The sequence below is a fragment of the Hyaena hyaena genome, unplaced genomic scaffold (assembly GCF_003009895.1).
Source record: "Hyaena hyaena isolate Hyena2069 unplaced genomic scaffold, ASM300989v1 scaffold_1178, whole genome shotgun sequence".
NCBI lineage: Eukaryota > Metazoa > Chordata > Mammalia > Carnivora > Hyaenidae > Hyaena > Hyaena hyaena.
In genome coordinates, this window is record NW_024081806.1 from 316,198 (window position 1) to 343,931 (window position 27,734).

At 41.1% G+C, this 27,734-nt stretch overlaps 1 protein-coding gene and 1 non-coding gene across 2 annotated transcripts in view; both read left to right on the plus strand.

The window, feature by feature from the left end:
- F8 (coagulation factor VIII) overlaps positions 1-27,734 on the plus strand; it is a 124,719-nt gene that overhangs the window by 54,781 nt on the left and 42,204 nt on the right. Inside the window, exons 12-15 of the mRNA XM_039222671.1 lie at positions 4,668-4,882; positions 7,228-7,378; positions 11,459-11,668; positions 18,452-21,518. Coding sequence (XP_039078602.1) covers positions 4,668-4,882; positions 7,228-7,378; positions 11,459-11,668; positions 18,452-21,518 — 3,643 coding nt within the window. The remainder of the gene's footprint in view (positions 1-4,667; positions 4,883-7,227; positions 7,379-11,458; positions 11,669-18,451; positions 21,519-27,734) is intronic.
- On the plus strand, positions 27,465-27,584 carry LOC120224460. The gene has a single exon (XR_005526572.1). It is a non-coding gene; the product is annotated as a small nucleolar RNA SNORA26 (small nucleolar RNA).

Consider the following 27,734-nt stretch of genomic DNA (forward strand, 5'->3'; position numbering starts at 1 on the left):
CACCCATATGTAGTTTTAGAAAATTATGAGGAGAAATATTCCTTTGTATTTACCCAGTTATTTACTATTACCAAGGCTTTTTACACCTAAAGATCCAGACTTCCGTCAGGCATCACTTTCATTCAGATCACTTGTCTTCAATCTGAAGAACTTTCTTTAGGGGCGCCTGGGTGGCTTAGTCGGTTAAGCGTCCGACTTTCGCTTAGGTCATGATCTCGTGGTTCGTGGGTTCAAGCCCCGCGTCGGGCTCTGTGCTGACTGTCAGCTCAGAGCCTGGAGCCTATTTCAGAGTCTGTATCTCCCTCTCTCTCTGACCCTCCCCTGCTCACGCTGTCTCTCTCTCTCTCTCTCTCTCTCCTAGAAATAAATAAAAATATTTTTAAAAAGAAGAAAAAACTTTCTTTAGCATTCTTTATGGTGCAAGTATGCTGGAAATAGATTCTCTTCATTTTATTTTATTTGAAAATATCTTTATTCTGTCTTCACTTTTGAAGACAAATTTTGCTGGACAAGGAACCCAGAGGTTTGAAGGGTTTTTTTTTTTTTCCTTTTAGCCCTTTCCAAATATTATTTGACAATCTTCTGGCCTTTGTGATAGCTGAGTTTCGATTCCATTGAATTATTCTTCCCCTGGATGTTATTTTTCTCTGGCTGTGATTCTCTTCGTATGTATCCTACTTGGGGTTTACTGATCTTCCGAGATCTGTAAGTTTGTTTTTACAAATTCAGAAAGATTGTGGTCATTATTTCTTCCCTAATAAATTTTCTACCCTATTCTCTATCCCCTTTCCTGGGTCTCTAATTACAAGACTGTTCGACCTCTTGGTATTGTCCCACACGCCTTAATGTTTTCATCATAGTTTTTTTCTTTCTCCCTCTCATCTGTAGGTTGGGTAGTTTCCATTGACCTATCTTGAAGTTCACTGACCTCAAACTGGAATTTCTGAGTCACACTATACATATTTTTAGTTTTAATAGCTAGCCAGACCTTTGCCCCCAAATAAAGTTACAATTCACAGTCCTACTGCTCATATATGAAGCTGTTATTCCCCACATTATTGATATCTAGACATGGACAGTTTTTAAAAATCCTGCCAATCTCGTAGGTGAAAAGAGGTGTCTCAACGTGTCTCAATTTAATTTTAGTTTTACGTTATTTTTAAATTGTAATTCCAGTAGAGTTAAGAGCGTAATCTTAGTTTCAGGTGTACTACATAGTGATTCAACACTTCCATACAACACCCGGTGCTCATCACCACAAGTGCTCTCCTTCATCCCCGTCGCCTAGCTCACCCATCCCCCACCCGCCTCCCCTCTGGTGACCCTCAATGTGTTCTCCGTAGTTGAGTCTGTTTCTTGGTTGCTCTTTCTCTCTCTCTCTCCCTCTCCCTCTTTCACTTTGCTCTTTTGTTTTGTTTCTTTGATTCCACATATGAGTGAAATCATATGGTATTTGTCATTCTCTGAATGACTTTTTCACTTAATGCTATATACTTTGTAGCTCCATCCATGTCTTTGCACATGGCAAGATTTCATTCCTTTTTATGGCTGAGTGATAATATTTCATTGTGTGTGTTTGTGTGTGTATGTGTGTGTGTATACCACATCTTCTTTATCCATTCATCTGTTGATGGACACTTGGGTTGCATCCATATCTTAACTATTGTAAATAATGCTGCAATAAACACAGGGGTGCATATATCTTCCAATTAGTGTTTTCATTTTCTTCGGGTAAATACCCAATAGTGGAATGGCTGGATCATATGGTAATTCCATTTTTAAGTTTTTGAGGAATTTCCATACTGTCTTCTACAGTACCTATGCCACTTTGCATTCCCACCAACAGTGCATGACAGTTCCTTTTTCTCCACATCCTCGCCAATACTTACTGTTTCCTGTGTTTTTTTTTTTTTTTATTGAGCCTCAGACAAGGGAAACAAAAGCAAAACAAAAACTGTTGGAACTACATCAAAATATAAAGTTTCTGAACATCAAAGGAAACCATCAAGAAAACAAACAGACAACCGACTGAATGGGACAAGATATTTGCAGATGATATATCCAATAAGTGGTTAATATCCAAAACATATAAAGAACTTCTACAACTCAGCACCAAAAATATAAATAATACAATTAAAAGATGGGCAGAGAACCTGAGTAGACATTTTTTCAAAGAATGGACATCCAGATGGCCAACAGACACATGAAAAGATGCTCAACATCACTAACCATCAGGAAAATGCAAATCAAAACCACAATGCAAAATCACCTTATAACTTAGTTAGAAGGGCTAAAATCAAAGAGATGAGAAATAACAAGTACTGGAGAGGATGTGGAGAAAAAGGAACCCGCATATACTGTTAGGAATGTACATTGGTACAGCCACTGTGGAAAACAGAATAGACGTTCCTCAAAAAATGTATAATTGAAATACCATATAATCTAATAATTCCACTATTGAGTGCCCAAAGAAAATGAAAACACTAATTCGAAAAGATATATGTACTCCTATGTTTATTGCAGCATTATTTGGATACCACATCTCTCTATACCATACGTGAGCTAAAACTTCAGTGGGCAGTCCTTTGGTATATCTGTAAGCCTGAAATTCTCAAGTCAACTGGATTATCAACTGTAGCCTACCACTCTGGTTTTGATATCTCTATTTTTTTAAGCATTTGGTATTTTTTTCTTCTTCATAGATTTCCAGTTATTTATTGTAAACATTTAATAATATCTATTCTATGTAATAGTGGACAGACCTGTTTATTTCTTTTTTATAAAAACTTTTAATGTTTGTTTATTTTAGAGAGACAGAACATGAGGGGTGGAGGGGCAGAGAGAGAGGGACACACAGAATCTGAAGCAGGCTCCAGGCTCTGAGATGTCGGCACAGAGCCCCATGCACGCTCAAACCCACGAACCACAAGATCATGACTTGAGCCGAAGTCGGACCCTGAACCGACTGAGCCACCCAGGCACCCCCAGACCTGTTCAGTTCTTTTTTTCACTTCTTTAAGTTTTTATTTTAATTCTAGTCAGTTGACGTACACTGTTATATTAGTTTCAGGTGTACAATTTAGTGATTCAAGACTTCCATGCCTCAGTCAGTGCTCATCCCCACAGGTGCACTTCTTAATCCCCATCACCTATTTCACCCATCCCCCCACCTCCCCTCTGGTGACCATCAATTTGTTCTCTAGAGTTAAGAGTCTGTTTCTTGCTTTGTCTCTCTCTTTTTCTCTATTTTTTTTTTGTTTTCTTAAATTCCACATATGAGTAGAACTGTATGGTATTTGTCTTTCTTTGACCGACTTATTTCACTTAGCAAAATACTCTAGCTCCATCCATCTCTTTGCAAATGGCAAGACTTCATTCCTTTATTATGGCTGAATAATATTATATTTTATACACACACACACACACACCACATCTTCTTTATACATCTATTGATGGACACTTGGGCTGCTTTCATATCTTGGCTGTTGTCGATAATGCTGCTGTAAACATAGGGGTGCATGGATTCCTTTGAATTAGTGTTTTGTATCCTTGGGGTAAATGCCTAGTAGTGCAATTATTGGATCATAAGGTATTTCTATTTTTATTTTTTTAAGAACCTCCACGCTGTTCTCCAGAGGGGCTGCACCAGTTTGCATTCCCACCAACAGTGCAAGAGGGCTCCTCTTTCTCTGCATCTTCGCCAACACCCATTGTTTCTTGTCTTTTCAATACTAGGCATTCTGACAGGTGTGAGGTGGTATCTCAATGTGCTTTTTATTTGTATTTCCCTGATGGTGAGTGATGTTGGGCATCTCTTCATGTGTCCATTGGCCATCTGGATGTCTTCTTCGGAAACATGTCTATTCATGTCTTCTGCCCAATTTTTAATTGGATGATTCACTTTTTGGGTATTGAGTTTGATAAGTTCTTTATAGATTTTGTATAGTAACCCTTTAACTGATAAATCATTGGCAAATATCTTCTTCCATTCCATCAGTTGTCCTTTAGTTTTGTTAATTGTTTCCTTTGCTTTGCAGGGGCTTTTTATCTTGATGAAGTCCCAATAGCTCATTTTTAAATTTTATCTCCTTGCCTCAGGGAACCTATTAGGAAAAAAAGTTGCTATGGCCAGTGTCAAAGAGGTTACTGCCTATGCTCTCTTCTAGGATTTTTATAGGTTTCAGGTCTGACATTTGGGCCTTTAATCCATTTTGAATTTATTTTTGTGTGTGGTGTAAGAAAGTGGTCCGGTTTCATTGCTTTGCATGTCGCTGTCCAGGTTTCCTAACACCATTTGTTGAAGAGACTGTCTTTTTCCTGTTGGGTATTCTTTCCTGCTTTGTCGAAGATTAGTTGACCATATAGCTGTGGGTCCGTTTCTGGGTTTTCTATTCTGTCCCATTCATCTATGTGTCTGTCTTTGTGCCAGCACCATACTGTTTTAATCACTACAGCTTTGTAATATATCTTGAAGTCTTGGACCCACTTTTACTGCAAAACAATTGCATGAATCTTAAACTTATAATAGGTGCAAATTTAGTTTCAATTTATTGAGAAACTTGATATGTATATATAAATTTGTAGAGCCTTTGAAATAACAACATGATTTACTAATATGGGGCTTGTTATACTCTAATCAAGATATTTTGTGGTTTGGGTGTGCATAGGTGTGAAACATTTGAAAGATATGGCAATTCTGCCAGGAGAAATATTCAAGTATAAATGGACAGTGACTGTAGAAGACGGGCCAACTAAATCAGATCCTCGGTGCCTGACTCGATATTACTCAAGTGTCATTAATCCAGAGAGAGATCTAGCTTCAGGACTCATTGGCCCTCTCCTCATCTGCTACAAAGAATCTGTAGATCAAAGAGGAAACCAGGTGAGTTCTTCTCTTTCCAAGATCTATGTTTTATGGACTGAAGGTGAATATGAACTTGTAGATATTTGCTATGCTCTCTCAATGTGTGTCCCCCAATAGCCTGCAGAAGATACAGTAGCCAAACTGGCCAATAAAAGAAATGAGCTGGGTTTCTCACAGCTGTTGTTTGAATTTAGTTTTATGTCATAAACTTGCCCGCTGGAGGGATAGGAGAGCCTAGGCTCTAGAATATTTCCAGTCTAGAATTCTACTTTCTGGGGGTGCTTGGCCGGCTCAGTCAGAAGAGCACATGTCTCTTGATCTTGGGGTCATGAGTTTGAGCCCCTCATTGGGTGTAGCGATGACTTACATAAATAAAACGTTAAAAATTTTAATTCCACTTTCTTTAGGTGATCTTGCTCATGTTTCCATGCTGAGCTACCAGCCTTCTTCCCTGGATTACCCATCACATGTGACTCAAAATTAACATATCTGCAGCATCGAGCATAGTGCATGGCATGTAGTAGGCGTGCCATAAATATTTGTTGAGCAAAATACAGGAAAAGATATAAAATCTTTCAGAAATGTTTAAAATTTAGACCAGTTATGTTGCTTTAAAAAAATAAAGTTAGGGGCGCCTGGGTGGCTTAGTCGGTTAAGCGTCCGACTTTCGCTTGGGTCATGATCTCGCGGTTTGTGGGTTCGAGGCCCGCGTCGGGCTCTGTGCTGACTGCCAGCTCAGAGCCTGGAGCCTGTTTCAGAGTCTGTGATTCCCTCTCTCTCTGACCCTCCCCTGCTCACGCTGTCTCTCTCTCTCCTAGAAATAAATAAAAACATTTAAAAAATAAATAAATAAAGTTAAATTGTCTGAATAAGAACTGCCTCATGCTTGTCAAAAACTCATTGCCTGGACCCAGAGTAACTCAATGCCATATTGCTGAGGCTTAACTACATGTCAATGTGGTTATATATGAATCACAGGATTTGTACTAGTCTGAAAACATTGCATTGATTGAGGGAATAAAGCACGTGTATTTTAAAACCCAACACAAACCCAAGAGGCATAAAGTTGGCCAAGTACCAGTCCTGAAATTTTTTTCCTAATTATAGTTTTCCCACTAGGTTTGGGAAGAGGATTGAAATGTACTTCTATATTTTCCAGTCTCCTCCCCTCGCATTTTGGTGTCTGTAGTACTAGGTTACACAAATTGAAATTTATACTATTAGTGCAGTTCACACATTAAGTCTTAACAGATTCAGTTAGCAAGTGACTCATAATTTTGGTTCATATACAAATTGCTTTTCTGAAAATAACTTTAAACTTTTTTTAAAAAAATTTTAATGTTTTATTTATTTCTGAGAGAGAAAGAGAGAGAGAGAGAGAGAGAGAGAGAGAGACAGAGCATGAGCAGGGAGGGTCAGAGAGAGAGGGAGACACAGAATCCAAAACAGGCTCCAGGCTCTAAGCTGTCAGCACAGAGCCCGACGCGGGGCTCGAATCCACGAACCAGGAGATCATACCTGAGCTGAAGTCAGATGCTTAACCGACTGAACCACCCAGGTGCCCCAAGAACTTTAAACTTTTTAAACAGAAAACTTAAGGGACAGCTGGGTGGCTCAGTCGGTTAAGTGTCCGACTTCAGCTCAGGTCATGATCTCACAGTTCGTGGGTTTGAGCTCCGTGTGGGGCTCTGTGCTGACAGCTCAGAGCCTGGAGCCTGCTTTGGGTTCTGTGTTTCCCTCTCTCTCTCTTCCCCTCCCCCATTCATGCTCTGTCCCTATCTCCCAAAAATAAACATTAAAAAAATTAAAACAGAAAATTTAAGATAATAGTGTTAGTTAACATTTTATGGTCCATCTTAACTTTGTTATTTGATTTCTGTTTTCTGTTTTTAATTTTTAATAGATTGGTAGCTTTGTGGAAGGGCACTTGCCAGATGGAAGTTTAGGAAAGGCATGAGTCTTACTTGACTTGACTAACTTGTTTAAGAAAAACGGTGAATAATCACTTGAGTCTTTAAAGAATGAAAATCCTCTAATCTGAACTTGGAGGAAATGAGGCTGCAGACTGTACTAAAAAATCAGCCGGCGTTTGGCTTTGGGTCCAGAAGGAACAAAGTTAGTGGGTCCAGTCACCCTCTTGCTTTGAGGGCACATCTGCTCTAAACGTATACTCACTGCTCGTAGCACCTGCTCCTCCTCCCAGGCCCCGTTTTGTGTCACAACAGTGACCTGAGGGAGAAGTTGATTGAACTGAAGGATTCAGTATAGGTACAGCACACGGGTGCCATCACTTCTGTGTAGACTGTTAATTTCACCTTACAAGATTCATAGCATTTCTTTCTTTCAATGTGTGCAATTAACAGATGATGTCAGACAAGAGAAATGTTATCCTATTTTCTATATTTGATGAGAACCGAAGCTGGTACCTCGCAGAAAATATGAAGCGCTTCCTCCCCAACGCAGACGCAGTGCCGCCCCATGACCCAGAGTTCCAGGTCTCCAACGTCATGCACAGTAAGTAAAGCAGCAACACTTAAGTCCAGAGGGTTATGGATAAAGGTAAATTGAAGCCACCAAATTGGTGCACAGATAATGGATTAATTGATATTTCGGGCAAGAGTCTTATTTCCTTCAAAATTGTTACATATGAACATATACAGTGTTCTGTAAGTGCATATGTGTGATCATATAATGCATACACTTTTGTCTTTTAGAAGGTGTCACGTATTCAGAGAAGTTTATTCTTAAGGGCTAAATCAAATAAGACACAACTTTCATTTACCCAAATATGCATAATCCATCCTTACTATAAAATGCGCTCAGGATACCTGGCTGGTTCTGTCAGTAGAGCGCACAGCTCCTCATCTCAAGCTTGTAAGTTTGAGCTCCTCATTGGGTGTGGAGATTACTTAAAACTAAAATTTTATTTTACTTATGTATTTATTATTTTTCTTTTTAGTGAGAGAGAGAGAGCACAAGTTGGGGCAAGAGAAAGAATCCTAAGCAGGCTCCATGCTCAGCGCAGTGCCAGATGTAGGGCTCGATCCTGGGACCCTGGGATCATGACCTGAGCCAAAATCAAGAGTCAGACTCTCAACCAATTCAGCCACCCAGGTGCCCCTGGGCAGAATTACTCTTGAAATATTGCCATTCACACAAAGTTCTGAGGTTGTTCTTTGCCTTGTTTCATTTCCAGATATTCCAGAAATATAATTGACATATAACATTGTATAAGTTTAATGTGTACAGTGTGTTGATTTGATAGACTTATATTTTGCAAAATGATTACCACCATAATGTCAGCTGACACTTCCATCAAGTCCCGTAACTATTGTTTCTTTTTTTCTAGTGAGAACATTTCAGATCTACTCTCTTAGCAGCTTTCAAGTATTATTAATACACCATTAATACTATAATACAGTAATAATACAGTATTATTAACTATAATCACTATGCTGTAAATTAGATCCCCAGAACTTATCTGTCTTATAACTGACAGTTTGTACCCTTTGACCAACATCTCCCCATGTCCCCCTACCCCTGGTAGCCACTATTACACTCTCTGTTTCTATGGGTTCAGCTTTTTTAGATTCCTCATATAAGTGGAATTATACAGTGTTTGTCTTTCTCTGTCTCTGTCTGATTTATTTCACTAATGATCACATTTGCCTGATGATGAATGATGAACTCTTTTCGTATTGACCAGTCAACAGTCAGACGCTTAACTGACCGAACCACCCAGCTGCCCTACCTTTGCCCTTTTGAAAAATCAGGGGGTTGCACGTATAGGAGGATTAGGAGGAACTTGCCGGAGGACCAAGGGGGAGACGAAGGGGGGAAATAGTGGGGGAGGGGGAGAGAGGCAAACCATGAGAGACTCTTGAATGCTGACAAAAACTGAGGACTGATGGATGTGGGGGGGAGGGGGGAGGGGCATGGAGGAGGATACTTGTGGGGATGAGCACTGGGGGTTATGTGGAAACTAATTTGACAATAAACTATTTGTAAAAAAAAATGAAAAAATGAAAAAATATAAATAAATAAAAAACAAACAAACAAATAAATAAATTTGAAAAAATAAATAAAATAAAAATCAGGGTTTTTTTTGTTATTTCGTTTTATGAGTTCTTTATATATTTTGGATATTAACCCCTTGTTAGAGAAATGATTTGCAGAGATTTTCTCCTATTTCTTAGGCTGCCTTTTCATTTTGTTGATTGCTTCTTTTGCTGGGCAGAAGCTTCTTAGTTTAATGTGGTCCCACTTGTTAATCTTGCCTTTGTTGCTTGTGCTCTTGGTGGCATGCTGAGACAAATCAGCACCAAAATAGATGTCAAAGAGCCTTTTCCCTGTGTTTTCTAGCAGTTTTATACTTTCAGGTCTTATGTTTAAGTATGCAATCCATTTCAAGCTAATTTTTGTGTATGGTCTAAGGGCTCAGTTTCTTTCTTCTCCAGGTGCCTGTCCAGTTTTCCCAGCACCACTTATTGAAGACACTGCCCTTTCCTCATTGACTATTTTTTAAGTTTATTTATTTATTTTTGAGAGAAGGAAAGAGAGCACAACCAAGTTTGCGAGCAGGGAGGGAGCAGGGAGAGAGGGGGAGAGAGAATCCCAAGAAGGCTTCATGCCGTCAGCACAGAGCCCAATACGGAGCTTGATCTCACAAACTATGAGCTAATATCAAAAGTCAGACACTTAACCAACTGAGCCACCCAGGCGCCCCTCATTGGATATTCCTGATTGCCTTATCAAATATTAGTTGGCAATATATTTAAATTTTTTAATGTTTATTTATTTTTGAGAGAGAGAGAGAGAGACAGCATGAGCAGGGGAGGGTCAGAGAGAGAGGGAGTCACAGACTGAAACAGGCTCCAGGCTCTGAGCTGGCAGCACAGAGCCCAATGCGGGGCTCGAACTCACAGACTGTGAGATCATGACCTGAGCCAAAGTCGGACACTTAACCAGCTGAGCCCCCCCAGGTGCCCCAGTTGGCCATATATTTAAGGGTTTATTTTTTGGGCTTTGATGCTGTTCAACTGGTCTGTGCCTGTTGTTGTGCCAATACCAGGCTGCTTCAGTCACTACAGTTTTGTAGTGTAGCCTGAAATCAGCAGTTGTGATGCGTCCAGCCTTGTTCTTTTTCAAGATTGCTGTGGCTATTCAGAGACTTTTGTGGTTCCATATGAATAGTCATATTTTCAGGGCACCTGGATGGCTCAGTCAGTTAAGCATCCAACTCTTGGTTTCGGATCAGGTCATGATCTCACAGTTTGTGAGTTCAAGCCCTGCATTGGGCCCGTGCTGACAGTGCAGAGCCCACTTGTAATTCTCTCTCTCCTCTCTCTCTCTGCCCCTCCCCTGCTTGTATGCTCTGTTTCTCTCTCTCAAAATAAATAAACTTTTTAAAAATTAATTAAAAAATAAATGAATAGTCATATTTTCCATCAGCATTTAACAAACAGCTCATTCTCTTTTTCTACCAGTTTGAAATGCTGCCTTTCTCATGTATTAAATTCCCATATATATCTGTATCTCTTTCTGGACTCTATATTCTGATGTATATATTCATCTATACCTGTGGAGGACCACACCTTCAATTACAATAGATGGATAATACCTTTTAATGCTTCATAGGGCAAGAAATTTTGATTCTCTCTTAGTTGCCCTGAGCTAGAGTCTGAACAGTGCTTAGTGGATTTGTGGATGACCACGCAGAATAGACATTTATTGAATAAGTAGATGGAGAGATGTATGGAATAGGCTTTCAGAAACAATTCCCTTTAGGGGCGCCTGGGTGGCTTAGTCGGTTAAGCGTCCGACTTTCGCTTGGGTCATGATCTCGCGGTTCGTGGGTTCGAGCCCCGCGTCGGGCTCTGTGCTGACTGCCAGCTCGGAGCCTGGAGCCTGTTTCAGTCTGTGACTCCCTCTCTCTCTGACCCTCCCCTGCTCACGCTGTCTCTCTCTCTCCTAGAAATAAATAAAACATTAAAAAAAAAAAAAAGAAACAATTCCCTTTATAGAACAAAGTTGCTATTACTTTTGTTTAGCTTTTATGTAGAAATAATTTGAAACTTACAGAAATTCTACAAGAATAGCATGGAGAACTCTCATATATCTTCTACCCAGATGCACTAATTTTTAATATTTGTCCATATTTACTTTATCATTCTTTTTTTTTCTCTGTATACTTTTATTGCTTATTTTCCAATTGAGAACACATTGCAGACATCATGCCCTTTTATCTCAGAATGCTTCATTCCGTGTTTACAATGAATACAGACATTCTCTTACATAACCGAAGTGGAGTTATGAAACTGAATAAATTTAACATTGCTACAATACAATATTCCAATTGTATAAATCAATGCCATCTTTTGTAGCATTTCCCTCTCTAGTTCATGGAGGGTGAAGGTCTATGACTTTTCTCACTTTGGGATTGGGAGCTAACTGATCAAGTACTAACAATGTTGGAAAGTATAGCACTGCCTCTTCTTGGGAATAAGGTAGTGGGTGTAACGTATCATTATTTCTCATCATATCACAACAACCCACAATAATGAATCAAATGTCTTGTTCCCATTTGGTTTGCAGGCATCAACGGCTATGTTTTTGACAACTTGCAGCTGTCAAGTTGTTTGCACGAAGTGGCATACTGGTACATTCTAAGCGTTGGAGCACAAACTGACTTCCTGTCTGTCTTCTTCTCTGGATATACCTTCAAACACAAAATGGTCTACGAAGACACACTGACCCTATTCCCGTTCTCAGGAGAAACTGTCTTCATGTCAATGGAAAATCCAGGTTAGCTATTTATATAATTCTTTCACTAACAGCTGTGATGTCTTCACTCGCCGTTCATATGCTGTGTTGCCCAGTAGCTCACATGGGGGTGGATACTAAGCAGATCAAGTGACCTTAGTAATTGCAAAGCATTTTAATGAGCACCACATCAAATATTTAACTGAAAGTCTTTCCCCTATAAATGCCTTTACTTACCACTGCCCAAAACTTTAAGTGTGTTTACTAAACTGTAGTGGTGTATATATATTTATAGATGCAGTTAACATGTGTGAGTTGAACATGTTTCTGTGTGCTTTGTGAACACTGATACTGTTGTATGAATACCACGGAGAAGCCTTCGAGAGTACGTAGCACACTCTTGGCACATGTACCCTCAAAACACTGGGGAGCCTTCAGGATGGATGTGGCCGTCACTTTCTCATCTTCCGTCTCCCTCCCTAACCACTGCTGTCAGGAAAAACACTGACATGGCCAAAATCCAACACAGATTGTTGCTATGTCCATACAGCGTGGTAACGGGTGCTAGGCCGCTCCATGCTCCCAGCCTTCCCACCTCTGTCGTCTGTGGGGAAGAGCATGTCAATCTACCTGCAGATGGTAGAACTTCTCTTACACTGAAGGCTTTTCTGGCCATAAATTCTCACAGTGAAATTTCTGGGGAAAAAAACCAGTCTCATCATATATAAACATATATTCACCTTTATAACCGGAAACTTATCGTACTTACAAGTGATGGAGTTTTGTGGCAAGTGAGTAGAGAAGAGCCTGGCAGAACCCCAGCAGTGTCCCTGGAAGTATCTGGTACACATAGGTCTTTGTTATCTGTTTTCCTACTAAGTTTCTAACTCACAGAGGACAGAGACCTTGTTTATCTTACTCATCACTATATCTAATGTTTATAGTTCCCGGCCTAGAGTAAGTGCTTAATAAATATTTTTTTAAATTAACAAATGAATTAAATATGTACAAAAAGATGATAAAACATTGTGTATAATATGGTTATAACTGTCTAAACCCGAAAGGAAAAGTGTGTGTGTGTGTGTGTGTGTGTGTGTGTGTATAGGCAGAGAGAAAGAGAGAGAATCCCAAGTAGGGTCCACGCTCTGCACTGAGCCTGATGCGGGGCTCAACATGGGGCTTGACCCCATGACCACGAGATCGTAACCTGAGCCAAAATAAAAAGTTGGCCCCTAAACCCGCTGAGCCACCTGGTCACCCCCAGCACGATGTTCTCAAGCTCCATTCACGTTGTAGCGTGTATCAGTGCTTCATTCTTCTTATTACTAGAGAGGCCACTTTACACTCTACCTTAAGCACGCATCACCACAGAAACGAGATGATGATTATACCATGTGACAGCAGTGCTAGGCGATGTCGTGGTGGACATCAGACTGTCATATAAATGTATCAAGTCAGTATGTTGTGCACCTTAAACCTATGTAATGATATCTGTCCATTGCATCTCAGTAAAAAATGAAACTATAGTCAGCAGGTTGGTCACCTATTTTGGCAAATAAAGTTATTAGAACACATGTATCTACACAAATATACCAATTTTGTGTTTATTGACCACGTATCTTGCAGCCTTGCCAAATTCAATAATAAGATCTAGAATCCTATAAAGTTTTCTATGTAGGCAGTCAAATTGTTTGCAAATACTGACAGTTTTGGCTTTTCCTTTCCAATGCCTATGTCTTTTAGTTTTTATGTGTGTGCCTCACTTTTGCATAAAACTGGTAAGAGCAGGGAGGAAAAACACCACACATATCACAAGTTTTCATGAGTCATATTTTATTACAACTGGGTTTGAAATATTTTCTAAATTCCACTGTGATCTCTTCTTTTACCCATAGTTATTTAAAGGTATTTTGTTAGATTTCTACACATATAGGCATCTTCTAGTTATTTCTGTATTGCTGATTTCTTATTTTGACTTTACGGTAGTCATATACCCAGTATGATTTTAAGTGTTTACAATTTGTTGAGACTTGCTGTACGCCCAGCATATGGTTTACATTGGCTAATGGGCTAGCTGCACTTAAAGTGAATGTGTTTTCCTGTGCTTGGTGGGTGGGCTGCTACATATTTGTCATGTTTATCAAGTTGCCTTACTATGTTGTTAAATCCCTTATAAGTTTACTCATATTTTGTCTGCTTTGTACAGTTAGTGTGTTGAAAGCTTTAACTATGATTGTTCAGTCTATTATTTTTCTCTTCTTTTTTTTTTTAACTTTTTTTTACTGTTTATTTTTGAGAGAGAGACAGAGTGTGAGCAGGGGAGAAGCAGAGAGAGGGAGACACATAATCCAAGGCCGGATCCAGGCCCTGAGCTGTCAGCACAGAGCCCAACATGGGGCTCGAACCCATGAACCGTGAGATCATGACCTGAGCCGAACTCGGACACTGAACCGACTGAGCCACCCAGGCGCCCCTATTTTGAATGTCTGTATGATGTGTATTTTTCCCTTCGTGTACTTACAACCTATCTGTGCCCTTATATTTATAGTATAGCTAACATTTCCTGTAGTGCAAGTCTGCTGGTTAATTAATCCTCTCAGTTTTTGCTTGTCTAAAAAGTCTTTATGTTTCCTGAAATTTTGAATGATATTTTCACTGTGTATAGAATTCCGGGTTGGTAGGTTTGTTTTGCTATGTTTTATCTCAGGTTTTTTTTTTTCCCAGCCTTTAAAAACAGCCTTTAAAAAATGCTGCTCAAGGGGCACCTGGGTGGCTCAGCTGGTTAAGCAGCCAACTTTGGATCAGGTCATGATCTCAACAGTTCATGGGTTTGAGCCCTGCGTCAGGCTCTGTGCTGACTGCATGGAGGCTGCTTGGGATGCTCTTTCTCCCTCTCTCTGTCCATACCACTCCCTCTGTCTTTCAAAATATATACATGAACTTTAAAGAAATGAAAATTTAAAACATTACAAATGCCACTCCATGGGGCCCCTGGTGGCTCAGTCGGTTGAGTGTCCATCTTCAGCTCAGGTCATGATCTCACGGTTTATGAGTTCAGGCCCCGCACCAGGCTCTGTGCTGACAGCACAGGGCCTGCTTCAGATCCTCTGTCCTCTCTGTCTCCGTCCCTCCCCCACTCGCACTCTCTCTCTCTCTCTCAAAAATAAAAGTAAACATTTTTTTAAATGCCACTCTCATCACTCTCACGAAACAAAACAACAAATAAACAGCTACATACCAATAAAAAGGAGCTGTGGGACACCTCCAAAGCACGATGAAGAAGCACCAGAAGCACTTGGAGCACGAAAACCGAGGTTGGCCACATAGAGAAGTGTAGGACGCACCTTCCCTGCGTCACTCCGTCCCTCACTCTGGAGCGGCCCGATGCCAAGGGGAAACCCCTCTGAGGGACTTGTTCACGGGGAAAAGAAATGGGACCCAAACAGGGACACCTGCAGCCTTCAGCACCTGAGGTCCCACCCGGTCTCAGACGCCGAAGCCAGCCGACCGAGTGGCTCAGAGTCTAAGCCGCATCCTCTGCCCAGGAGGCCTCCGTAGCACCCGCCATCCTCAGGGCCCGTGGCACCACTGCAATATCCCGTCATCCCTGGGGCTCTGCCCGCTACGTGCCACGCCATCAGTGCACCCCTCCCGCCAGAGCCTAGGCCACGTGGCATGCCACAGAGACCCAGACCCCAGCTCCAGGGGGATCCACTCCCGCCTGAGCTGTGGCCACCACCACAGCAGATGGTGCTCCGAGACCCGGGAGCATGGTAGTTTCACGCACACCTGACCCTGGGACCCTGACTCCACTGTCAGTCTGAGTGTTTGCACCTTGAAAACCCGGGCTACCACTACTGCACGCACAGCTCTGCCCCGGAACCGAGCGCCACCAGCAAGGCCTCTGTGCCAGGAGTCCAGCAGCCCTCAGCACCTCTCTTAGAGACGGTGGAATGGTGGTTTTATCATGTTTTGTGACCTGCTTTTTTCCTTAGTGATATGTTTGGTGTTTCTCTCTATATACATCTAATAAATATAGATGATCATGATTCTTTTTGAAACATCGCTTAAGGCGCGCCTGGGTGGCTTAGTTGGTTAAGCATCCGACTTTCGCTTAGGTCATGATCTCGCGGTTCGTGGGTTCGAGCCCCGCGTCGGGCTCTGTGCTGACTGCCAGCTCGGAGCCTGGAGCCTGTTTCAGTCTGTGACTCCCTCTCTCTCCGACCCTCCCCTGCTCACGCTGTCTCTCTCTCCCTCCTAGAAATAAAAAAATATTTAAAAAATAAAAAAATAAAACATCGCTTAGTATTTCATAGTGGGGACATTGTACCGGCCTTGGATGACTAAAGAGCTCTTGTGTGCTGGAGCCTGAGATGTGCTTCTACCTCTTTGTGATTAGTTTGGCTCTGTCTCTCTGGGTCAATTTCATAAAAACTAATTCCAAGATAGACAACAGCTCATAGAAATAACTAGTTCCCTGAAAGGCCTGGTTGTGTCACTGAGGCAGGAGACTGGTCTACACGCACTGACCCTGGGGCAGAAGGTGAAGGAGGGGATTGCCAGCTGGTGTCTCCAAGGGAATTACAGCTCTTTTAATTTTCTTTGCAACTGTAACTATGTCTCCTTTCTTATTCCAAATTTTATACGTGTAGAATTTCTTATTTTTATTTGGTTATTTATTTTATTGAATTTTTCATCAAAGAGTCAACTCTCCTTTAAGCTCTTCGATTGAGATTTAATGAATTGGGTTTTGAATTAGTTTTTATTCATGCATGTAACACAAAAAGATGTGCTCATTACAAACTTTGCACCAATACTGGTATAACTACAGTCCTTCTTGATCGCTGATCCCAGTCCCAGGCCCTTCTCAGAGTTTGGTGTGTGTCATTCCAAACCTGTTGATGGAGTTTCATTTTCCCTTCTGTCACTCAACCACTGTCCTCCTTAGGAAAAAGAAGGAAGGGGTTGTGTCTAAGTTATAACAGTAGAACTTTAAGAGTCAAAAACCTTACTTCAGTTACTCATTACAGGTCCAGTCTTGATCTACTCTGACCCAACATCATTGTACGCCATCAAAAATATGCTCTAAATGTCATCAAATTTGGACTCCCAATCTGCAAACTTATGATACAGTTATGTCCCTATTTTTAGTGAAAGCACATTGTTATGACTATGTAAATCTTCACTGTGGAATCAAATAGGATTACATTTCTTAATTTTATAACTTGTTTAACTGAAACTTCTAATTGTTTTACTGTCTTTGTTGTAATGTTTTCCCTTTAGTTATTCTCTTTTTTTTTTTTTCAAGTGTTATCATACAACATATTCTTTTTTACTTAGAACCGACCTCCTGGACCCATGCATCCTCCTCCTCCAGTCTGGACTGGTTTTTTCTTTTTCTTTTTTTTTAATTTTTTGATGTTTTTTTATTTATTTCTGAGAGACAGAGACAGCGTGAACAGGGTAGGGTCAGAGAGAGAGGGAGACACAGAATCGGGAGCAGGCTCCAGGCTCTGAGCTGGCTGTGAACACAGAGCCCGATGCGGGGCTTAAACGCACAAAGTGCGAGATCATAACATGAGCTGAAGTCGGACGCTCAACTGACTGAGCCACCCAGGCGCCTCTGAGCTGGTTTTTTCTAGGTCTGAGTATCAGTTCTTAATTTGGGACTTTTCTTCATCACCCTTCAGGATAAGCACTGACTTCCTGCATTCCGTGTCACCCTTGTCATACTCCTTTATTTTGGTAGAAAACGTTCTCCCATCACTTCCTGAGGGTAGGCTGCCTTAAAGGTAGATTTTCTAAATCCTCGTATGATATAAAATTTTATCTATTCTCGCTTCCCATCTGATTGATTATTTGCACATAAAGTGCAACGTGCATTGATTCCAAAATGCATTTGACCATAAAGACCTTTTCCATGGGCATCCCATTATCTCCTATCCCATAGGTCTCTATGGAAATATACTTTGAGGAAAGTTTTTCCTTTGAGGGAAAGCTGGATTCAGTGAGATTTTGCTTACAAATGTCTAGCAAGATGTGGAGGCTCTTAAGATACCTGATGAGTAGCTTGGTAGAGATGTATCTTGGTTTACTTATGTTTATGCATCTACTTTACCACTATAAATTTCCTTCACTTGAATAATCTTGTTCACAGCAGAAATTAACATTGCTAGCACAGTAGTGGGATTTTCTATTATGTGGATCTTAACCCGAACTCCTACTCCTCTGCGCTTACTTATCCTGCAAATGGATGACAATGGAAGCTAGTCATTGATATGTGATTTGCATACATATTTGATAAGGGAGATACTATTAGCCTCATTTACAAATTAGAAAAGTGGAGCTCAGAGAGATCAGTTGGCTTACTCAAAATCACACAGCTGCTAAATGGTAGAGCTAGGATTTGAACCCAGGCAATCTGACTGTAAGACCCTGTGCCATTATATAATATAGCAATAATACCGAGCCTATGTACACTTTCAGGAATTAAGTCACTATCATCATCAAAGAGTTCTGTGTGACTATTAAGACTCTCCACTGCTGTATATGTTAATTCTATTTCTCCATTTTTATTCCAATATCTATTAATTTTTTAATCACAGCCTTTCTGGTGATCACAGACAGATATACGAAAACAGCGGCAGTGCAGAAAAGTACTTTCACTACCATTGTTGGACTGTTTCATGTGCCAGGGTTTTAACCTGTAATACCATGGTACCGACTGATATGTTTGCATTATCCGCGGAACGGAAGAGAAGCACTCATACGTAGCTTGCTTGGGACGCGGCTGTGAGTAACCAGAGTCGTATTCTTCCTCCACAGGTCTGTGGGTGCTGGGCTGCCACAACTCAGACTTCCGGAGCAGAGGCATGACAGCCCTATTGAAGGTTTCCAGTTGTGACGGGAACATTGGTGATTATTATGAGGATATATATGAAGATATTCCAGCCTCCCTGCTGAATGAAAATAACGTCATTGAACCCAGAAGCTTCTCCCAGAATCCAAGACACCGTAGCACTAGGCAAAAGCAATTCAAAGCCACCACAACTCCAGAAGATGACATAGAGCAGATGGACCCTCACCCTGGAGAAGGAACACAGCTGCTTAAAGTACAAAGTGTGTCTTCTAGTGATTTGTTGATGCTGGTGGGACAGAATCCTACTCCACATGGATTACTCTTATCTGATCTCCAAGAAATCACACATGAAGCTGATGATCATTTACTTGGAGCTATAGAAAGAGACAAGGGCCCATCTGAAGTGTCAGATCTCAGACCAGAGCTCCATCACGGTGGCGACAGAGGGTTTACTCCTGAGCCAGAACTAAAATTAAGATTAAATGGGAATTTGGGGACACCTGTAAAAGCAGAGATGAAGAACCTTGATTTAAAAATTTCTAGTTCATCAGATAACCTAATGGCTTCACCAACAATTCCATCAGACAAGTTGGCAGCAGGTACTGAGAAGACTGATTCCTTAGCACCCCCAAATATGTCAGTTCACTTTAGTAGTCATTTAAGTACCATTGTATTTGGTGAAAATTCATCTCACTCTATTCAGTCTGGCATACCTTTGGGCTTGAGTGAAGGAGATAATGATTCCAAGTTGTTAGAAGCAGCTTTAATGAATAGTCAAAAAAGTTCACTGGGAGAAAATGTATTACCAGTGGAGAGTAATGGGTTATTTAAAGAAGACAGAGTTCAGGAACCTGCTTCATTAATCAAAGATAACGCTTTATTCAAAGTCAATATCTCTTTGATAAAGACAAACAAGTCACCAATGAACTCAACAACTAATAGCAAGTCTCATGTTGATGTCCCAGCATTAACTGAGAACAGTACATCAGTCTGGCAAGATACTACATTACAACGTAATGCTGAGTTTCAAGAAGTGACTTCTTTGATTCACAATGAAACATTTATGGACAGAAATATTACAGCTTTGGGGCTAAATCATGTGTCAAATAAAACTACTTCATCAAAAAATGTGGAAGTGGCCCGCCAAAACAAAGACGGCCCCGTGCTACTAGATGCAGAAAATCCAGATCTCTCATTCTTCAAGATATTGTTCTCGCCAGATTCAGCAAACTGGATAAAAAGAACCCATGGTGAGAACTCCCTAAGCTCTGGGCAAAGGCCCAGTCCCACGCAATTAACATCTTTAGGGTCAGAAAACTCTGTGAAAGATCGGAATTTTTTGTCAGAGCAGAAGGTGGTAGTAGGAAAGGATGAATTTACCAAGGACACAGAACGCAAAGAGATGAGTTTTCCGAACAGCAAGAGCATATTTCTTACTAACTTGGCTAATGTCCAAGAAAGTGATACCTACAATCAAGAAGAAAAACCTCAGGAAGACATAGAAAGAAAGGAGAAATTAACCCAAGAGAATGTGGTTTTGCCTCAGGGATATACAGTGACTGACACTAAGAATTCCCTGAAGGACCTTTTGTTACTAAGCACCAAGCAAAATGTAGAAGGTTTAGATGAGGGGCCATATACTCCAATACTTCAAGACACCAGTTCATTAAATGATTCAGCACATAGAGCAGGGATTCACAAGGTCCATTTCTCAAAAATAAGTGAGGAAGAAAAGTTGGAAAGTTTGGGAAATCAAACAAAGGAAATGGCAGAGAGGTCTTCAAGCACTCCGAGGACGCCTTCTAATCCAAGTCAGCATAATAGTCTCACTCGGCGTGGGAAGCGGGCCTTGAAACAATCCAAACTCTCACTAGAAGAAATAACGTTTGCAAGGGGGGTGATTTTGAATGACACCTCAACCCGGTCATCCAAAAACATGAACTATTTGACTCATGGCACCCTCACACAGATAGAGGACAATGAGAAAGATAAAGGGGCTACCACTCAGTCCCTCCTTTCAAATTGCTCTCTGGGGAATCAGGGCACCATTCAAATGAATGACTCTGCATTGCCCATTGCAAAGGAATCAGCATTTCCATCAGCTAGACATACAGTATCAGCCTGCAGTTATACCTTCAGGGAGAGCAGTTCTGGGGTCCAAAAAAGCAGTCATTTCTCACAAGGAACCAAGAGAAATAACCTTTCTGTAGCCTTCCTAACCTCAGAAATGACTGGAGGTCAAGGAAAATTCAGCTCCCTAGGGAAAAACACCACAAACCAACTCGTGTACAAGAAGCGCGAAAACACTCTTTTGCAACCAGGCTTGTCTGAAGCATTTGGCAAAGGTGAGTCACTCCCGAAAGCTCATGTTCATCAAGAAGACTCTTTCCCTACAAAAGCTAGCAATGATTCTTCTGGCCGCCTGGATCTCATGGAGAAGATCTTCTTTCAGAAAACCCAGGGAGCTGTTAAATTAAAGAAAATAAATGGATCTGGAAACATGCCCTTTCTGAAATGGACAACAGACAGCTCTGAAAAGATTCACTCTGAGCTGCTGGGCCCCCTTACTTGGGATAACAACAGAGCTACCCAGATACCAAGAGAAGAGTGGAAATCCCAAAAGAAGTCGCAGGAAAACATACCTTTTAAGAGCAAGGACACTATTTTGCCCCTGGGCCCTTGTGAAAACAGTCATTCAATAGCAGCAATAAATGAAGGACAAGGTAAACTCCAAAGAGAAGCCACCGGGGCAAAGCAAGGAGAGACCAGAAGACTGTGCACAGAGAACCCACCAGTCTCAAAACGCCATCAAAGGGAAATAACCCTTACTACTCTTCAGCCAGAGAAAGACAAAATTGAGTATGATGATTTGTTCTCAACTGAAATGAAGAGAGATGATTTTGACATCTATGGTGAAGATGAAAATCAAGGCCTTCGCAGCTTTCAAAAGAGAACACGACACTATTTCATTGCTGCAGTGGAGCGTCTCTGGGATTATGGAATGAGCACATCTCCCCATGCACTAAGAAACAGGTATGGGTGCATTGATTATTCCTCTGTCCTGCTGTTGCTACATCTGACTTTACCAGGTGCTGAAACAATATGAAAAACACAGCTAATCTGCAGGAATAAGTCTCCAACAATTGCTTTATAGAGGAACCCCAAGATCCAGGAAGCAAAGTGTAGATGGAGCTGAGGAGAAAATAGGAGATTAGATACTGACACCAACAATGAGAGTTACAAAAAGGTAAATGGGTTAGGGTCAAGAAGCATCAATGGGGAGCAGGAAGAAAGTCAGCCTCACCTATCAACCTTGTGAGCTGAGGAGCAATCAATGTTATGAAAAGGTTCTGAGAGAGGCAGGAGGAAGAAGTAAAATGTGTGGTAAAGACATTGAGGATCCAGGGAACGTTGTTTTCCATGGTACTGGCGATCCAGGGAGTAAAGTGGGGGGATTTGATTGTTAGGGAAGCAGACGGAGGTTGGGCAGGGAAGAGAAAGCACAGAGAAATTTGAAAGATAAGGAGAGTCTTATGGAGAGTCAATCAATCAACAAGTATTTATTGAGCACCTACTATATGCCAGACACACTTGTATACACTAGGGTGCAGCAAAATAGGAGCTTACATTCTACTGGGGGAAGCAAGAGGTAATAAATCAGCAGAAAAATAAATAGGGGAATCTTGATGGTGCTGTTTCAGGAGATAGAATCTAATATAATAGAGAGTGACTGGTGGTGTTACATTAGCTGTGTTGGTCAGAGAAATCCTCTGGGGAATTGAGACCTAAATGATGAGAAGAGGACGCCTGGTGGAGCTCTGACAGTGGTTTCCAGGCAGAGGAAACAAGACATGCCAAGGCTCTGAGAATGGAATAGCGTGAAGAACTGGGGTGGGGGTGGTCATGGGAGATGAGCAGTGGTCAGATCACATAGGTCCTAGAGGAAGGTTAGGTGCCCTCTTCATTACTCGTTGTCACATTCTTACCTCGCTGTCTACCTCAAGTAGGCCCTTACTGCTGCACAGCAACTATAGAATATTTCCCTAGTCTACTCACTTTCCCACTGTCCTAGACCCCTATCCTAAATTTTCTTTTTCCTTAAATCTCCAACCCCTTTTACCCATTCTCCAACACCCCACTCATTGATAGCCAATGCCTGTGCAATGAACCTCCCAACTTCCCACACATTTCTTGACATCCGTAACCATGTACTGTCTTCATGCTTATGGCAATAAATAGGCAGTGCTCCTAAGGCCAGCCTCTCAGGTTTCCTAGTCAACCATCTCCAACTTTCCATTACAGTGCATTTTCATCTTATCCAACTATCAGTTCATTATCAAATTCTGGTTATTTTTTGAAATTATAACCAGCGGTATTCTTTGATGGATTAGAGAGAAAAGATGTGGTTGTGAGAAAAAAAGATGAGTTAGGAATAACTTCAGTGTTTAGGGTCTGAGTAACTAAAAGGAGGGTTAGTAAAAAAATGAAAGAAAATTGGTGTCAGACCAGATGAGAGCACATCAAGGATGGAGTACTCGGAGTTCCTGGGTGGCTGTCAGCTAAGTGTCCAACTTCAGCTCAGATCATGGTCTCACAGTTTGTGAGTTCAAGCCCTACACCAGGCTTTGCGCTGACAGCACAGAGCCTGCTTAGAATTCTCTCTCTCTGGCCCCCTCTCTCTCTGACCCTCCCCGTACTCTCTGTCTCTCTCAAAATAAATAAAGCTTAAAAACAAAGATGGAGTAATCAACTGCCAAATATTACTGAGAGTTCAACTAAGACGAGGACTGACAATTAGTAAACGTCAGCAGTGACTTTGAAAGTGTATTTTTATGGAATAATGGAGATTAAAAAGACTTTTTGAAGTGGCTTAAAGACAGAATAGGTGGAAAAGAATCCAGATACTGGTATCCACGTCAGTGGCTACCATTCTGGTCTAAACCATCCTCAACTCTCACCGAAATTATTGTTAATAGCCTCTTACCTGGACTTTCAGCTTCCAGCCTGGCCCTCATAGGGTGTTTTCCCAACACAGCAGCTAAAGTAAATTTTCAAAGTGTAATTCTGATTATTGTTCTCTGCTCCAAATTTCCCAGTGGATTTCCTTTCTACTCTTGGTAAATTTCAAAGCCTTCAACATGGCCTTCAAGTTTCTGAGATTTGACCCTCTGACACCTCTCTGCTCTCGTATCCTACCATTGTTTCCCACTCACTCTGTTCTAACCACATTGGCCTCATTGTTCTTCCTCAGATAGAACACATATATACCTTTCTCTAGGCCTTTGCACTTTGTGTTCTATGCTTGGAATTCTCTTCTTCTGATACCCTAATGTTCATTCTCTCACTTCTTTCAGGCTGCTGCTCAAATTTCATTTTATCAGTGAGGCGTTCCCTGAACACTGTGTATACATACAGCTCCTACCACACATTTTCAGTGCACTTACTGGCACCTGAAGTAGTATACATTTACATGTCGATAGTCTATTTTCCCCAACTAGAAACTAAGTTCATTGAGAGCACAGATTTTGAAGGTGTTGTTCAATGGTATATCCCCAGAACCTTAAGCAGTGCCTGGCATGTGATAGATGCTTAAATATCTGTTGAATGAGTTAGTAAATGATGGATGTAGGGAGGCAAGAGCAGGTCTCTCACATATGTCTGAACTCCAGAGAATGCCAACTCAGTGGTAACACAACTTCCATGAGCAAAAGCAGAGGCAGGGAAACCAGCTAAGAGGCTACTGCAGTTGTCCAGACAAGAGAGGACAGATTATTTAGACCAAAAGAGCGGTGGAGCAAATAAAAAGAAATGGAAAGATATTGAGTATAATTTGAAGATAAGCAGACAGGACTTGCTGTTAGGTTGAGTATGGGGGAAATGGGGAGAAGGACTCAGAGAAAAATGTTGGGTTTTTTTCCTAAGCAACTAGGCAAACAATGATGACATTTAATGAGATGTGGAAGGCTTGAGGTAGAAGATATTTATCTGAGGAAACACTCAAGGGTCTGTCTTTAACATGTTTAGTTTGAGATGCCCACTAGACACCCAAACTGAGATGTTGAGTAGCCAGTTGGATATATGAGTCTGGAATCCAAGAAAGAGCTCTGTGCTCAAGATAAATAAGTTTGGGAGCCATAAGCATATTCATAGCATTCAAATAAGACTCGATGGGACTATCAAGAGAATAAAAGTCGATGTAAACCATGCCCACTTTAAGCTGGGTCCCCAAAAGTCTACATCCTCAAGGTAACAGTAAACCAGTTAACTCACTTCATTGGCTTGCAGTCCAGTTTTCTGTCATCTGTGTTGTCCATGAAATCTCTATTCTTTTTTTTTTTTAAGTTTTTTTTTTAATGTTTTATTTATTTCTTAGGAGAGAGAGAGAGAGACAGCGTGAGCAGGGGAGGGTCAGAGAGAGAGAGAGTCACAGACTAAAACAGGCTCCAGGCTCTGAGCTGGCAGTCAGCACAGAGCCCGACACGGGGCTCGAACCCGCGAACCGTGAGATCATGACCTAAGCGAAAGTCGGATGCTCAACCGACTAAGCCACCCAGGCGCCCCATGAAATCTCTATTCTTGACCACACTTTATGCAAATCTCAGATTGGCAGTGCCTGCAGACTAATCTAACACCCCTCCTCTTGACCTGGCCTGGCATTAGGACTCATCTCTGATCAACAGAATATAACAGAACTTTGTTACCTATAGATGTGGTGGAAGTGATGCTGGTTTGCAAAATACCACATAGCTCACATCTAGTTCTCCTGGGATGCTCTCTCTGAAAGAAGCCAACCACGATGTACAAAATCTGATTATCCTGGTGCTCTCATGCTAGAAAGACCACATGTATGCCTTCTGTTCAAGAGTCCCAGCAAGTGTAGATTTCCATTATTCTCCACCAAGGCATCAGACATGTGAATGAAGCCGTTTTGGACCCTCCAGATAAGCCCAGATGCCAGCTGAATACCATGGAGTGACTACATATGATACCATGAGAGCAAAACTATCACCTTGCCAAGCACTGCTGCAATTCTGACTTAACAGAATTGAAAAGTATAATAAAATGGTTGCTATTTTAAGCCACTAAAGTTTTGATGTAGTTTGTGATACAGCAACAAATAGAGGAGACATAAAGGCTAGAGTGTGAAGGATTTACCTATTTTTAAAAAATTGTTAATGTTTATTCATTTTTTTGAGAGAGAGAGAGACAGAGTGCAAGCAGGGGAGGGACAGACAGAGAGGGAGACACAGAGTCCAAAGCAGGCTCCATGCAGGGTTTGAACTCAGAAACCTCAAGATCATGACCTGCGCCTAAGTTGGATGCTTAACTGACTGAACCCCCCAGGCCCCAGCATTTACCAAGTTTTTAATTGAAATTATAGAAGGAAAGAAAGAGTGATTAGAGAAGAAGCAATAATTGAAGAGGTTTTGTCTGAATATTTTCCAAAATTGAAAAACAAAATCATAAATGCACAGATTCAGGGAGCCCAACAAATCCCAAACAGTATGAATAAAAAAATCAACACCTAGGCATGTTTAATCAGAGTGAAACTTAAGAAAATCCAAAAAAGCAGCCAAAGAGGAGCACCTGGGTGGCTCAGTCAGTTGAGTGTCCAACTCTGGATTTCAGCTCACGTCATGATCTCACAGTTTATGGGTTTGAGTCCTATGTTGGTTTCTGTGCTCACAATGCAAACCCTGCTTGGGATTCTCTGTCTCCCTCTCTCTCTCTCTCTCTCTCTCTCTTTCTCTCTCTGCCCCTCCCCCACTTGTGTGCATGGACACACACACACAGACACACACACTCTCAAAATAACTAAACTTTTTTTTTAAAACAGCCAAAGAAAAAAGACAGCATACATTCAATTGCAATATAGAAAACTGACTTTTCAATAGGGCTAATTAAACATAGAAAACAGGGAAATTATGTCTAAAAGACTTTGAAATACAATAACTGCCAACCTAGAGTTCTATACCTATCGAACATGTGATTCAGAGTTCAAGGTGAAATGGGACATTTTCAGAGAAACAGAAATAGAAGAATCTCACCACCAGCAAAAACCCAGTAAAAATATTCTAATGATGTACTTGAGACAATAGGAAAGTGATAATGAAAGAAGTAAAAGACAAGAAGGACTAAAAAAAGGAAAGGGTAAATTATGGATAAGTATAAATATTGTTCGTATCAAGAATGGTAAAAACATCTTACAAGGCCTAAGATATAATTGCTTTTTTCACAATGGGTTTACCACCAAAACACAGGTGTCATGAAAAGCACCCCTAAATCTAAGCCAAAATTGGAAAGGAAAACACTCATATGAACACTGTCATCATTGGATGCATAAATTTGGGCAAATCTCCCACTCCTAGCCATCTGATCTACAGATGTAGTGAGATCAAGAAAAGAACCATTGAAAATTTGAGAAGGAGGCTGCTGAGATGGGAATAGAACTCCTTCATGTATGCCTGGGTCTCGGACAGACAGAAGGCCAAAAGTGAGTGTGGTATCATTATTGATATCTCTCCTTGGAAATCAGAGACCACCAAGTATTATGTGACAATCGCTCATTATCCAGAACAAAGAGAATTCATCAAAAACATGATTACAGGCCCATCTCAGGCTGACTGTGCTCCCTGATTGTTGCTGCTGCTGCTTGGATCCCACTGATACAAGGAAAGTATCAGCCAGAAGAAATGCAAGGAAAAAGTTAAGGAAGTCAGCACCTATATTAAGAAATTTGGCCCTTTTGGGGCGCCCGGGTGGCTTAGTCGGTTAAGCGTCCGACTTTCGCTCAGGTCATGATCTTGCGGTTCGTGGGTTCGAGCCCTGCGTCGGGCTCTGTGCTGACTGCCAGCTCAGAGCCTGGAGCCTGTTTCAGAGTCTGTCACTCCCTCTCTCTCTGACCCTCCCCTGCTCATGCTGTCTCTCTCTCTCTCCTCGAAATAAATAAATAAAAACATTAAAAAAAAAAAAGAAATTTGGCCCTTTTAAGGTTGATGCAGTGCCTTAAGAGGCTAACAGAAGGGCAAGGTAAATCTCCATAAAACCCAGGGAAGAGACTGTAAAACTCCTCTCTGGATCCTGTCTGGAGTCACAGCTGAAAAGAGAAAGAAAAGAAAGAAAAGAAGAAAAGAAAAGAAAAGAAAAGAAAAGAAAAGAAAAGAAAAGAAAAGAAAAGAAAAGAAAAGAAAAGAAAAGAAAAGAAAAGAAAAGAAAAGAAAAGAAAAGAAAGAAAAGAAAAGAGAGAAA